General features: G+C 41.8%; 1 protein-coding gene across 2 annotated transcripts in view; it reads right to left on the minus strand.

Moving 5' to 3' along the window:
* cpne5b (copine Vb) overlaps positions 1–13,158 on the minus strand; it is a 102,974-nt gene extending 89,816 nt beyond the window's left edge. For both annotated transcript variants that reach the window (XM_061069734.1, XM_061069733.1), the window contains exon 1: positions 13,049–13,158. In XM_061069734.1, the coding sequence (XP_060925717.1) occupies positions 13,049–13,158 (110 nt within the window). The remainder of the gene's footprint in view (positions 1–13,048) is intronic.
* Between the last annotated feature and the right edge of the window lie 821 nt (positions 13,159–13,979).

The following is a 13,979-nucleotide window of genomic DNA, read 5'->3' on the forward strand; positions in this document are numbered from 1 at the left end:
TCTGACACTTTAGCAGCTAAATTCAGATATTAATCCAAAGTTCTGTCTGATTAATAAGAGGTGAATTACACCAACGCATGATTTTTAAATTTCCAATGATTTTGCTGTATTTTGATTATGCTGTTTAGCACATTGTATTGCAACTTTGTATGAAAGGCATAACATAAATGAAGTTTGATTTTATTTTATTCATCTGCAGTGAGATTTAAGAGACAAGAGTGGCTTGGCAACCCTCTATAATGCAAAAATGAAAAATGTTGTTCGAACACATGTAAGTGGGTTAAGTTGAGAAAGTTTGTGACAGTATGTCTCTGTAACCATAGAAACTCAGTTTTTTTTATAGCAAAACTAGATTTGCCTAAAATACTCACTTCATTTAATTGAATAACATATTAGATGTTAATTTAAATTCATGACATAAGTTCAACCTAAGAGTCAGATTTAATAAAGAGTTGTCTGTCATTTTGAGTTGATGCGAATAAAGAAAATAACTTGATAGTGATTCGATTAAATAATGTTAGACATACATTTGACATACATTTTGTAAAATGCACCTGACTGCATGAGAGAAGAGGCTGAGACGCTGCAGCCAGAGGAGCTGCTGACTGCTCTGAGCAACATGTGTGGGAATCCAATCTAATATAAACAGATGTGGGATATTCTTCACTTTACTTTTAATGAAGTGAAGAACTTTCTGCTGCTGCTGCTGCTCGGTGCAGCTGTTACCGTCTTGTGTGCTCGGGCGTTGTCAGTGTCCTCTTGTAACACAGCAACATTATCAGTTAAGAATATTTTTTTCCCTGTGTGAGAGAAGTGTGAACATGCACAGCAGTGTCAGTGGTCAGGCTGGCGAATTCAGACTGACTCACAAATCAGTGCAGGGCTACTTTTACCTAATTTATTTGAATAAGTTGGACAGTATTGGACAGTATTCATAGGACCAAGCAGTTAGCATACACTGTCTTATCTTGAGTGTCTTCTGAAAGTGTCTGATATCTTATTACATATTTTTGTTCATCTGCTAAAACTAGTAAAATGATCATTGATATGCTGCTCAAATCTAATCACCTATTTGAAGGGATTGTATGATGATAAGTTTGTCTTTATAAAGACTAAAAGTGTGTATAGAAAAACATAACTCCTCTTCCATTGCTCAGGTGCATATGTTATTGACACTGTATTATTATCCATATAAATGTTTAAAATAATTGTTGATGTTCTCTCATCCATCTTATATGTAAATCTGACTTGGTATCTGTGGACCCTGATCAGTTGCCTGCTTTTCCCACTTGTTAATCCACCATTTGAACCATGAATGTATGTAAAAAGCCTTATGGCAATCTTTCCAATTATAGCTGCAATATTACTATAAACCACAGAGGCTCTAAATAAAGACAAGTGGTATTTGAAAGATTCATAATGACTTCCTGGTACTGCGAAAAAGAAACACATTAAAAGGGATTTCAAGGATAAGATTTGTTTTGGTACTTGACAGAAAAATATATATACAGGTAACGTTATAGTCATTTGTTTGAATTCAAATCCACAACAATAATTGTCCTCAACCATCATAAATGCAATCACAGCCTTATGAAGCCAGCCAGGAGAACCAGCTGTGCACTGACACACACACACACACACACACACACACACACACACACACAAATCAACATTTTTTCACTCATCCATTATCCGTTTCCCCTCAGGGTGTCGGTAGCTCCATAATCAAATCCAGTCACATCACCCACACACTCTTCATTTCCAGCTTTGCCGCACCACACAGGACCATCTCGCCCAGTTGGCCCATCCTGTGGCTCAGAGGCTCCGAGCCAAAGCTGAAATAGCACCATGAGCTCGGAATAAGCAAAGGATATCACATCCACTGTGACGAGTGAACTCAATCACGCGTCACTCAGTACAAGATGCGGACTGGCCCGCAGTCGGTGAAACTGTCATTGTAAACAGTGGTGGCATTCATCTCTCACTCTCAGTTGAAGAATAAAAAGTATTGAATTTATTGAACAGTTCTACAGGGGAAGTTTTAAAAATCTGGTGTCATTTCAACTTAAATGCAGACAAATAAAGTTACAGCTGCTCCAGTGATTCCTCAAATGATCATTGTGCGACTTTGATGTGGTTAAATTGGATACATGACGGATTTATTGGTAAAGAGCTCGGAGGCTTTGGTGCAGCGAGCCTGATGTTTCCGCTCATTGCCTCCATCAAAAGGAAAGAAACACACCGGATATTATTTATGATTTGAAGTACCACAGATTCACAATATCATCATGCAGGAAACAATTGAGCAAATAAGAATGTTGTGAATTTTGGAATACGAGATATTTTTTGGGGGAAACAGATGTGTGTTCCTAAAACAAGACTTTATCTCGAAAGTCTTTTTACTCATAAACATTCTTGCTGTTGCTCCACCAGCGGCTGGAAGTTTCCAATTACCTGTGTTCACAGCCGTTCAGAACAAATTAGATCTCAGCATTCGATCAGGATGCATCCGCCCTCGTGGACCTGGGGTCCTGGGGATGCTGGAAAAGACCTGTCGCTCTAATTGCCAGGTGATGGTGGATGTCCACACCTGCGACACACTCTCCTGAATAGCTCTGACTGAAAGCTATTAAGCTCCCTTTACTGCTTCACATATGCTGCAGACAGATGCTTCCAATGCTGCACAATGGTTTAGCTCGCACAGATAAATGACCGATCATCCACCTGTCTTGTTTATCAGGAGGTTCTGATGCTCAGTTTTAATGCACTGTATGCTTCATATTTGAGAAAAGAGAGGTAATGTCTGGCAGGTGTATGTTTCGAGATGACTTTGGAGAGATTCAACACTTGAAACAATGATCAACCAGTGATCAACCACTGCTGGACAGGGTTTTTTATATGCAACTAACAGTGAGTTAATGCAGAACAAAGTATAGAGCTTTGAGATTTAGAATATTTTATATTTTTTTCACATTACAGTTTATGTATTTTTTGCACATGCAAATGAAACATGCAGTGAAATCTTCACAACAGCAAACCAAACAATGAGGAAGCTGGTTGGTGTTAATTCAGAGACGCGAACTCCAATCTGCCAGTTCATTGTTCATCTGCTCATCCTTTAAGAGAAAAGTGTAATTGCGGCGTACTCTGTTTTGTTGAGTGCCTGCAGAGATGTGACCTCTTATCTTTGTTCTGTCAAATGAATCCAATTATGCAATTAAATAAAAATAACTCTTTAGTCTGACAGCAGTTCCTCAGTCCACTGTTACTTTTTTTAAATGCTTGTGAAGTAGCTGCAGAAATGACGTCAGACCCCGGTCAGACAAAGGATTCAGGTGACCCAGGATTTCTCACATTCTCATATTTAGCGAGTGATGTTGAGGCTTTTCGGGTAGATTTTTCAAGGTTTTAGCTTCCGACACGTAAACATCTAACCAACCAGAATATGGGTTGTTAATAATCTCGCATTTTGAAGTTCTCCTCTAATCTTCAGATTTAGGGATTTTTTCTTTTTTAAGTTTTTTTTTTTTTTTTTTCTTTAATAAAAGGAGAACCAGATCATTGTTGTTTAATGTCAATCACTCTTAGGTGGCTCTTACACTCCTGATGGTGGGGGCTTGAAAAGAGCAATGACGTATTGTGATTGTATGAATGTTATTGACATGACGGAGATCAACACCTTTGAAGGCCTGATTCATTTCGATTTGGTGAAATAAAAAAAAATTGAATAATCGAATGTAGTTTATCTGAGGACGTAGAAGAAGAAGGATGCAACTCGCTTCCACAGACTGCCTGTGCAGCCACACCCCCACTGATTGCAAGGAGGTCTGTTTATATAGATTTGATTAATAGTCAATGTTTTACGTGTCCAAATCACACTTTTTTTCGACAATGCACTTCTTTGGGCCCTTAACAATTCAAACTTTGTGTAAATGACCTTGTTTCGAGTCGAATATAAATGTTGAGGCTTACAGACACTTGGATGACACCACAGGAGCAGCATGGAGGCATGTGGACGCTAACACTTCACCCGACTTGGCTTCGAAGCAAAGTTTATATTTCATGGCCCCACACAGCAGCCACAGCCCTCTGTCCAAAGATGAAACCGATAATTAATTCCTCGCCTTCTGATCTGTTCACTGTCCTTTCAGCTATTGAGGACAGGGGCGAAAGAGAGAGGGCATGTTCAGGTCGTCCTCCATCGCCGCATTTCTTCACTGGTAAATTTGACTTTGTCTCCCCATGACTCCTCTGCTGTTGCCAATCAGCCACTCGGCCTGTCAGCCAGAGAGCAGAGATCAAAGCTCCTCTCCAGCCTCTCAGCCGCAGCAGACAGCGTGACAGCGAGCCATCATTAACACTTGTTGCCAGCGTTGCCCTTCTTCCTCTGGACTTAACATCACTTACGTTCAGTGGGTGTCGACCGCAGCCTTGCCGGGCGTAAGAACTAAATGAGACAACAGCTTGATACCAGAATGAGCGATGGAAAAGTCTGATGGCTACAGGAATGAGACAGTTCGTTCTCAGCTGCAGAGCTGACAGAGCTGATTATAGTCATCGCTGTGGGTAGATGCTGACGACTGAACAGTGCTGCTTTCGGGGGTGTGGAGGATTATGTGTTGTTGGTGAGGAGTGACGGATAAAACTCAGCATAGTATCATGGTAGCCACAGAAAAAAAAGGAAGGAAAATATTTCACAAAAGGAAAATATTGCTTTTGAAAGGCGGAATTGAGTGCTTGACATGTGCACATTTAATCTTTTCAACATGCCCAGAGTCCACTTTATTGATTTAGAGAAAGCATTAGTCACAGTCTGTCTATCAGTGCATGGACTGCAAGGGAAATAAAGGAATTTATATTCAGGCAAAAAGCAGCAGTGAGCTGTGGAAGATAATAAATGTGCTGAGAAAGTATGTTTTCTGTGTGCACTCATCCAAGATGTGAGCAGGTAAAAGGGTAGAAGAGAATTGACTGGTTCTGCCAGGTCAGGAGGAGAGCGTGCTTCATGCTGTAAATGCTCAGCACTGACACGCCAACATACAACATGCTTCCTGTAGAGAAAAAAAAAATTCTAAGCAGAAACGGCAACACATGCATTTTTAATAACTTCTAAGCTTCATAAAGTATTTTTATTTGTCTCAAAAATGCACCACACTGGTGTAGCTGACTGCACACACACACACACACACACACACATACACACCAGTGCCCACAAAGCTGTCTCCTGGTCATCGGCCAAACAGACCTGCCAACGAGGCAGAAGAGTTGAAACAGAAAGGTGGTGAGCTGCCACCACCAGAGTTTATGTAATGGCCCCCAAGAGGCCGGCTCTGTGTGGGAGAAGGTCAGAGCGAGAGAGAAGTCTTCAGTGGTGCAGATGTGCCGTGGTCTTTGGAGCTAACTTTTGCCCGTCTGCTCCCAAACTTACTCACAGCTGACTTCACACACAAACACACATGCTGCACCATGCTGGAATTAATTCCAATTCTCAGGGATTGAGACCCGTGGACCTGTGCTGTTGCTGCACGTTTACACTGATGACACTGCTAATACCTCTCTTATATACTATCAGTAGTATTGCCATTGGATATTTTTTTTTTTTTTTCACATTTCTTTTAAGAATAACAAGTTGTAGTGTTTTATTGTCAAGTTGTTTTGTAGTGGGAAGTTTAACTTCCTTTAAAGCAGCTAAAACCCTTTTTTTTCACAAGAAAATACTAGAAATAAACCACAAAAATATGAACGTGTAGCATTAGTTTGAGTTTTGTTCCTTCAGCAAAGGCTTGTGGCCAAGGTCACACAAAAGTGTCATTCCTTTAAAGTCCCCCTCTGGTGAAAATCAAACATTTTAAAGATATTGACATGTCCCCCTTGTGTCTTTTATGTGATAAAAGACATAATTCTGGGCAAAATAACTACCATGGTTGAGTATCTCTGAAAAAAAAAAAAACGATAGAGACCACCAGGGTTTTTGATGTCACAAACCTACTACGAATCCAGTCTGGTCAAATTGTGGCTCGGAGCGCAATTTTCTGTCTGAACTCAACCGAGCTTGTTAAAAAGCTAAATGAGCTGACCTGAACGGGACACAGGCAGTCTGTGTCCAAACCAGACCTGAGCCAAATGATTCCCCCCATTATGGGCAAAAATAAATCAAGTTGATAGTCCAGCTGATGTGACCCAGAACTGACAAGAACCAGAGGACTCGGGTCAGGTTTCCCACTCTAGCTCACGGGGGCCATATTAGCATATTCACATATCCCAGTCTGAAATTAGGAAGGAAGGTGTAGAGTTACATTTAAACCATTTTAAGGTCATGAGGGGAAGATTTGCATGACAAACCTTCAGAAAATATCATTTGTGAAACAAAAGAATGGGGGTGTAATAAGCTACTGGAGTGGGACTTTAAATTGGAAATCATCTGCCATATTGGCTTTGAAATCTTCTGAAGTTATTGCATTTGCAGGCCAGATATTCAGATAAAGGTAAACCCAATATTTTCTCTGATGTCCCCTATAAAGCTCGGGTGAAGATTGATTTCTAAATTCTTCTCTTTAATGGTTTTCACATAAAAGAGCAGTTCTTTAATCACGTTTTACTATAGTTATAAATAGTTCCAATATCTCTGCCATCTTTGTGTTTTTAGGAGATTAACTATACTTCCAGGTAGTTTGAATCTCTATCGAATGTATTGGGTTTGTGTGGTTATAGCTCACCAGATATGTAAGGATCCTAAAAGAAAAAACTATAATAAAAAAATGTATTAAATGACCACGTAAAGTAAGTCGTTCCTGGTGGAGAACTTCCTGGTCTGCAGCTTGTGTCCTCTTGACTGGACAGAGTTCTACAGTGGGTTTTTCTCGTAGCATCATTTTGTCTTGCTACAGCAAGCAGCTGTTTTCAACTCAAATCTGTAAAACCCACTGTACACCCTCCACTGAACAGAAAACAGATGGACTTAGACACTAACTGGTGAAAAACACTTGGCAGCTAAAGTGCCAAACAAATTGGAGCAGAGCTGAAAGAGAGTGAATGTTTGATTTACATTCCTAAATGAATGACCATGTTGTTGCATAACTTCTGCAAATGTAAGCCACTATTCGCTAAACAAGGCCGCTGTAGCAAATTAAAAAGTGATGATCCGCAGTGTTCACAACTTGTTTTCGCTGCCCCCATGTGGCCAAAAAAAATCAATCATCATTAGAGCTATCCCTGGGCAACCTGGGTTTATTTTGAAAGTCTCATTCTCCTTATTTCCTCTGGTTTGCTGCCCTGCTCACATTACTTAAGATTGTTGCATCACATTAATGACTTAGACACACCTGCAGCCTCTGAGCTGCTGGAGATAGTTAAACTAAATCTCTCCGTCTGTAGATTCCGACTTTCTCTTGAAGCTCGCATTTGCAGTTCTTAATGAACTCACTTCCATGGCCTCTAGTCGCTGTGCACTAACGAGCATGACCACCTCAATATGTTTCTCATCTCAGTCTGTCTTTGTTTATCTGCTCCCTCACCGTGCACCCTCCCTTCCTGCCTCCATCTCTCTCCACACCTAATTTCCCCTACCCAAGGAAAGTCAGTAAGGATGTGAAATATCAGGCGGCGTGCCCATTGTGTTGTGTGACAGAATTACTGTCAGCAGAGAGACAGAGAGAGGTTTATCATTCTTTCTGAGTTGGGTGGGTCATCTGGAGGATCATTATGTTGTGGTTTGCAAAGCAGAGCTTGTGTTTTATCCAACACATTCTGGTTACGGGTTATTAGCTGTGATGAAGCATGTGGTGCTGAACATAACATCCCCAAAACGGGCTCGCACCCAGACGTAATGTGACAGAGTGAGACGGACGGAAGCCTCAGATAAGTGTTGGCGTCGGATCTCCCTCAGGCTTTTCTACACTGGGTGAGATGCTGTCGTATCTCTCCCGGATCTGGAGAGGAAGCTGTATCAGATGGTGCAACCAGGAGTCCGCTGAGCACAAATCTGTCTGCAAATGCAGAGCATCCAGACATTCAGATGAGGAATTCAATCCTAACAGCAATATCTGCACTGCGGACACACCCATGTCACCACTGTTAGATCTATTTCTTTTATATGTTTTCAACTAGACTTTTTAATCTTCATCTTATTTCTAAGATGAGGTATGAAAAAAAGGACAATCCACTCAAAGTTGAATCGCGTCTCTCATGTGATCACTCTGTAACCTTTGTGCGATCAGGTGCTTGACCACGTCACCTCTGTGCTCGCCTCCCTTCACTGACCCCCTAGACATTTTCTTATTGATTTTAAAACTCTGTTGCTCATATATATATAAGTCCTTAGAAGAGCTCCCACCCAAATACCTGTCAGATTTATTATTGACCTGGTCTAAAGACTGCTACCATGGTAGCAAAATTGCTTTGGCCCAGATTTGACCCACACTATAACACTAACACACATATAGCATGGAATGATGGGACTTGGGCGGTTCGCTCCTGTTTGCCATCTGGGGCCATAGTAAGCCACAGTAATACCACATATCAACCAAAGGTGCCAAAGGTGGCCCAAATAAATGTTGTGCTATTTGGGCCAATCCCACATCGAGATTATAAAAAGGCCTACAAAAAAGGCTGTTTCCCAAGTGGACCATTTTGGGCTCACATCCATTTAGTCTTGGCCACAAAAAGGCCAGAAGTGCCACATAATTGCTTGAAGTGAACCCCATCCAAACGCAATCTGGATATGTTCCAAGTATGGAGCCCTGCTGGTCACTTCCAGCTCTCGCCTTGTAACAAAAAGCTTGCATATTATGGCATTTCCTCCCTTTTTATTGAATGATTGATTGATTGATTGATTGACTGATTCTTTTATTGTTGTGTCATGCATACAGAAACATCCATCCCTTGGGGGTTTATAAAACACCAAAAGAAGAGTTGCAGCGCTCATCAATTATTTTACAGTTTAATCTTGCACGAAAAAACTTCGCCCCTCTTTCCCAAGCCTTGCAAGTAATATCTGCCAAAACAAAACTTTCCTTCCGGAAGCACAAGATCATCCAGCCAAAAGAAATCAGAAATAAGGACATTTTACTAAAAAAAACATCGCTTATGTCCTCATACAAAGGGCAGTAAAACAAATAATGAACCTCATTCAATTTAGCTGAGGACACGTGTCGAACACGGTCTGTGTTCTGCAGAGACATTACACTTCCCAGTCTGCAGGACTAATGGTAATGTTCCTGAACCTAACTGTGCACAAAATCAGATCCAACTCAAAACCACATTTATTCCCTTGCTAATGATAATCATCTATTATAAGAGATAACTCTTTATTTGACTGTTACTTTCTCTAGTTTTCATGTGAAAATAATGTTTGATAATTTTCTCGTTGTTTCGCACAAAGCTATGACATATGAAAGGAATCGCAAAATGAAAAACAGCTGGACAGCTTGTTCATCATGCAGAAGACAGAATGTATTCACATCCAGATGGCTGGAGAAGTCTTTTTGGATTCTGAAAAAAGATGTCACCACAATGGCGACTGTTGTTAAATGTCCTTCTGGTTTTCTTCGGAGATGATTTCTTTTTAAGGGAACCAGAAGCTTTGCTCTGCGACTCAAATGTAACGATAAAGCAGGAAATGCACAGACTGGGGCGAGGTGCGGTCATGGATGAAAGTGTAATCCTGACTACAGAAACTGAGGTAGAAATGTAGTTGAGGGAAAGCCTGTGGATTTCTGAAACTGGCTATGCAGGCTTACAGAAAACACAGGAAGCAGTAATGCCAGGTAATTTGATTGCTTATCAATATCACTCTCAGCAGCTGGGGCTCCTCCATTGACCCATAGTCTTCAATTCACAAGCCAGACACTCTCGCCGCAGCTGAATGGAGAAGGTGACCACATTAGACACATAAGTACTTCTTTATATTGTTTGAATTGACTAGGGGCAGAAATAGGAGAGCGGACTTCGACTCGCTCCTGAATGATAATGGAGGGATTGAACAAAGCGCTTAAACGGAATGCCGCGGTTGGGGGGATTGTTTCTGTAGGATTAACACCTCCGCTTTCCTGTCCACATGCCAGTCATACCCTCCCTTCTTCATTTCTCTTCCAGGATCAAGACCATTGAATGACAAGCCCTGTGGGAGTACGAACAGCAGTTTAAGAAAAACCACAGGTTGGATTTTGGACTAAAAATAAAAAAGCAAATCCTTTTCTTGCTCTTGTTTCAAACAGTTTCCCCGATTTTCTATTTCTGACACATCTCCCGAAGGCCAAGCTTTCCAACAAAACCATTGTGCTGCAAAGAACGAGCACTCAGTAGAGTGCATACCACCGCCAAGGCCCAACAGTCCACTTGTATTCAATCAATCTGTACCAAAATTAAATGGGTTCTTCCCTGAGCGATGCTGCATACTTCAAAACAAAGATACAAACCAAGCAACAAACAGTGTTAAGGTGAAGACAAATATGAACATAGTTAATTACGTATCCCAAGGACTTGTTCTTGTTGCTTGCTCATATATTAGACAGTATGGTTGAGGTCAGGCAGCTCAAACTCTGTGAGGCTTATCTGTGACCTCCCATGTTGGAACTGAAGGGGAGACAAATCCTGAAATTCTGAGTAACTCCATATGAATATATTCTTCGATAAACACTGGTTGCAACATCCTGCCACTGCATCGCTCAGTCGCCCTCGCTGACTCAAAGATAAACCAATTCCTATCATTTCCCCCCTATTTTACTGACCCAGCTCCCACCCACCCCTCTTCTGATAATAACATGTTGTCAGAAGCACGGGGGTTGTATTCTGTAATAAGGGGTATTAGCCCGGAGGGAACAGCTATCACCATGATTTGAAGGTTTTTCGAGGGTGCATGCGCTCTGCATTGGGGACAAAGGGAGGAAAAGCAAAGAAATCTCAATGGGGAACCTCTTTATCTTGAATAGGGACGTGACTCACACAACATCTGTACAAAGGATTGAGAGGATTTGGGAATCCTTCAACTGCTAATAGAAGTGTTTGAATTTGACAGACAGACTTAACTGTTGATTTATTCTGCTTGGGGAGGGACTGACCCAGTGGCCTAGTATTAAACATTTATTAAAACACAACAGGAACTTAAGTGAATTTATGAGTTTTGTGGTAAAGGGTTATTAAAGCAACCTTTTGCACACTTAAGGAGTCTTTGTGGCTCATCAGGCTGCGAACCTATGTCAAGCATGATTCCAGTAAACACACCCTCTTACCAGTAAGCTTGTTCAGAGCGTGTCACATACTTATCCAATTATAATCAGTTGCATTTAGCTGAAAGTGCGAATCTCACGAAATGTATACTTTTACAAGACAGACTCACAGCCTCTCTTGCTCTCTTTCTCCCTATCCTAACTCATGCACACTCTCTCTCCCTCTCTCTCACACACACACACACACACACACACACACACACACACACACACACACACACACACACACACACACACACACACAAGCTACAGAGAAGCAGAAGGGAAAAGCATCGACCCTTCCCCTGTGATCAATGTTTCCGTCTTTAAACTCCCCTCCTTTCTGGTTGGAGGCATCTGCAATTGTAATAACTTTTTCAGCACAAACACACACACACACAGACACACAGACACACACACACACACACACACACACACACACACACACACACACACACACAGATAGATACACACACATTGTCAGATGACAAATTTGCATTAATGCTGGGTGTTCGCAGAATAGGACTCATCATCTACCTGAATAGTGTTTAATTGCATGTCACTGAGGCATATAATCCCAATCTCCTCATCGTTACAAGCTGGATAAAAATGACAACGCAAAAATCCCAAACAATGCAGGGTTCTGAGGACAACACTTTGCTCATCATTACCATCCTCACTCCACCTAAACTGATTCTCCACTGTCGCCCACCATATCCCACACGAGCAGTTTATGCAGTGAATTGAAACACAGTCGTTTCTTACCAGGGTTCCTTTCCCTTTTTTTATCAAACATTTATCTGAGAGATGTGGCAGCGAGCTTCTCTGAACGTCAGAAAGCCCATCAATAATGCACACCCAGCTTGTTATAGCTGCTCCGATGGCTCACCAACCTAAAACCCAGCATCAAAGAGCAGAGTGACGTGTTTATGTGTGTGTGTGTGTGTGTGTGTGTGTGTGTGTGTGTGTGCGTTTGTGTGTGTATGGGATGCTTACACATGCCAGCACTGGAATGTTTGTGTGTGTGTGTGTGTGTGTGGGGGAGAGATGCGAAAAGCCTTGACTTCAAAACCTTCCCCAATGGTAAGAGGAGTGACTGTTCTGTGGTGACATTGATTGGGTGAAGGCAGATTTCTTTGAATGAAAAAAAACTATTGAACCTTTGTGCAGAAAAAATAATAAAGAATGAGACTAAGATTGAGGCCAGGGACGCAGCCCACTGTGTAAATATGATGCAAACCTTTGAATCTTTAACATGCAGCACTTTGTAAAGAATTCAGCAGAGGAAGGGAGGAGGCTCTCAGTGCTGTGAAAGTGCTGAGAGCAGACACTGGTTACACTACATTGTGCTTCACATATAGCAGCAGCATGCACATCACCACAAAAACCACTCAGGTTTAAATGTACGTTGACTCACCATATAGATGAGTTTGATCTTATCCATTAATAAGAGTTCGTATTGCAAAGTGCACACACGCCTTTTTTTTCATTTATATTTGACAAGAATCAATAGAAAACGCCTGCACACATGCATCAATGTAAGAATCTGCACATCATGCACATAAATAAACCTAAAGCTTTCTATTTTGCTGGGAAAATTTGATTCAACAACTTTCTTGATGAAGAGAAATCACTAAAATTTGCTGCTTTTCTTCTACATTATATGCTTTTTGCATTTATTTGATAAATTTAGTTTATTCTAGATCACGCTCTCACTGACACAACACCCCACACACAGGGTGGGGCGCTGCCACAACTTTGCCACCACGCACGCAGCCTTCGCACAGAACTTTGCTGACTGCCCGGTGCGCTGCCTCAGCTCCTCATGCGCTCACACAACTCACCTGCAGGAGACGGTGATTTCTACTTTGGTGGCGGGGATGTTGCCGGTGATCGGATCGAAGTCGTACACCGATGCCATGTCCTCCAGCTTGTCGATAACGTCCCCCTCCATCATTTCCGTGGCGAGAGCGCGCAGCGGCTCGGGTCGGATCCGAGAGGCGCACAGCCTGGCGCCGACGGAGCGCGTCGAGTCTCCGCAGAGCAGATCAGAGACCAGACGGTCTCTGGTCCGACCGGGTGAGGCAGCCACTTCACAAATGTTGAAGCTGTGTGAGGAGGGAGGCACTGAGGTAGTGAACACCCGCAGAGAGGCAGAGGGGAGATGTCTTTAACGGCCCATGCAGCGTAAATATAATGAAGATAAATCTGAATAACAGAGTCAGTTTGTAAGATGTTGCGCCTTCAGCTGAACATCACATGGAGAGGAGGGCTGAGCTCTGTGCTTTGTCTTCAGTGTGCGCCTTCAGCAGAAGATACGATCAAACCCACCCACTCTCCTCCCACTGCACGGACTTATACTCTCAAGTGCTGGCAACCCTGCTGCCCCGGTTCTCTCTCTCTCTCTCTCTCTCTCTCTCTCTCTCTCTCTCTCTCTCTCTCTCTCTCTCTCTCTCTCTCTCTCTCTCTCTCTCTCTCTCTCTCTCTCTCTCTCTCTCTCTCTCTCTGTGTGTGTGTGTCTCGTGGAAGGGGATTTACGCACGGATGCTATATCATTTTAAGACTTAATTTGGAGTGTGGAATTATTAGTTGATAAAAAATTGTATCCTTACTTAAAAAGCACTTAAATTGTGTGTCACCAGTTTGTAATTTATTTAAATAGATTTAAGGTGCATGTAGATGGTTGACATGATATAAAAGTATGAAATAACATATTTGAAATATATACTGTAAAACCAAACTTTATTGTAGTTGTCCTTTTTTTCAAAGATTATT

The sequence above is a fragment of the Limanda limanda genome, chromosome 4 (genome assembly GCF_963576545.1).
Source record: "Limanda limanda chromosome 4, fLimLim1.1, whole genome shotgun sequence".
Lineage (NCBI taxonomy): Eukaryota > Metazoa > Chordata > Actinopteri > Pleuronectiformes > Pleuronectidae > Limanda > Limanda limanda.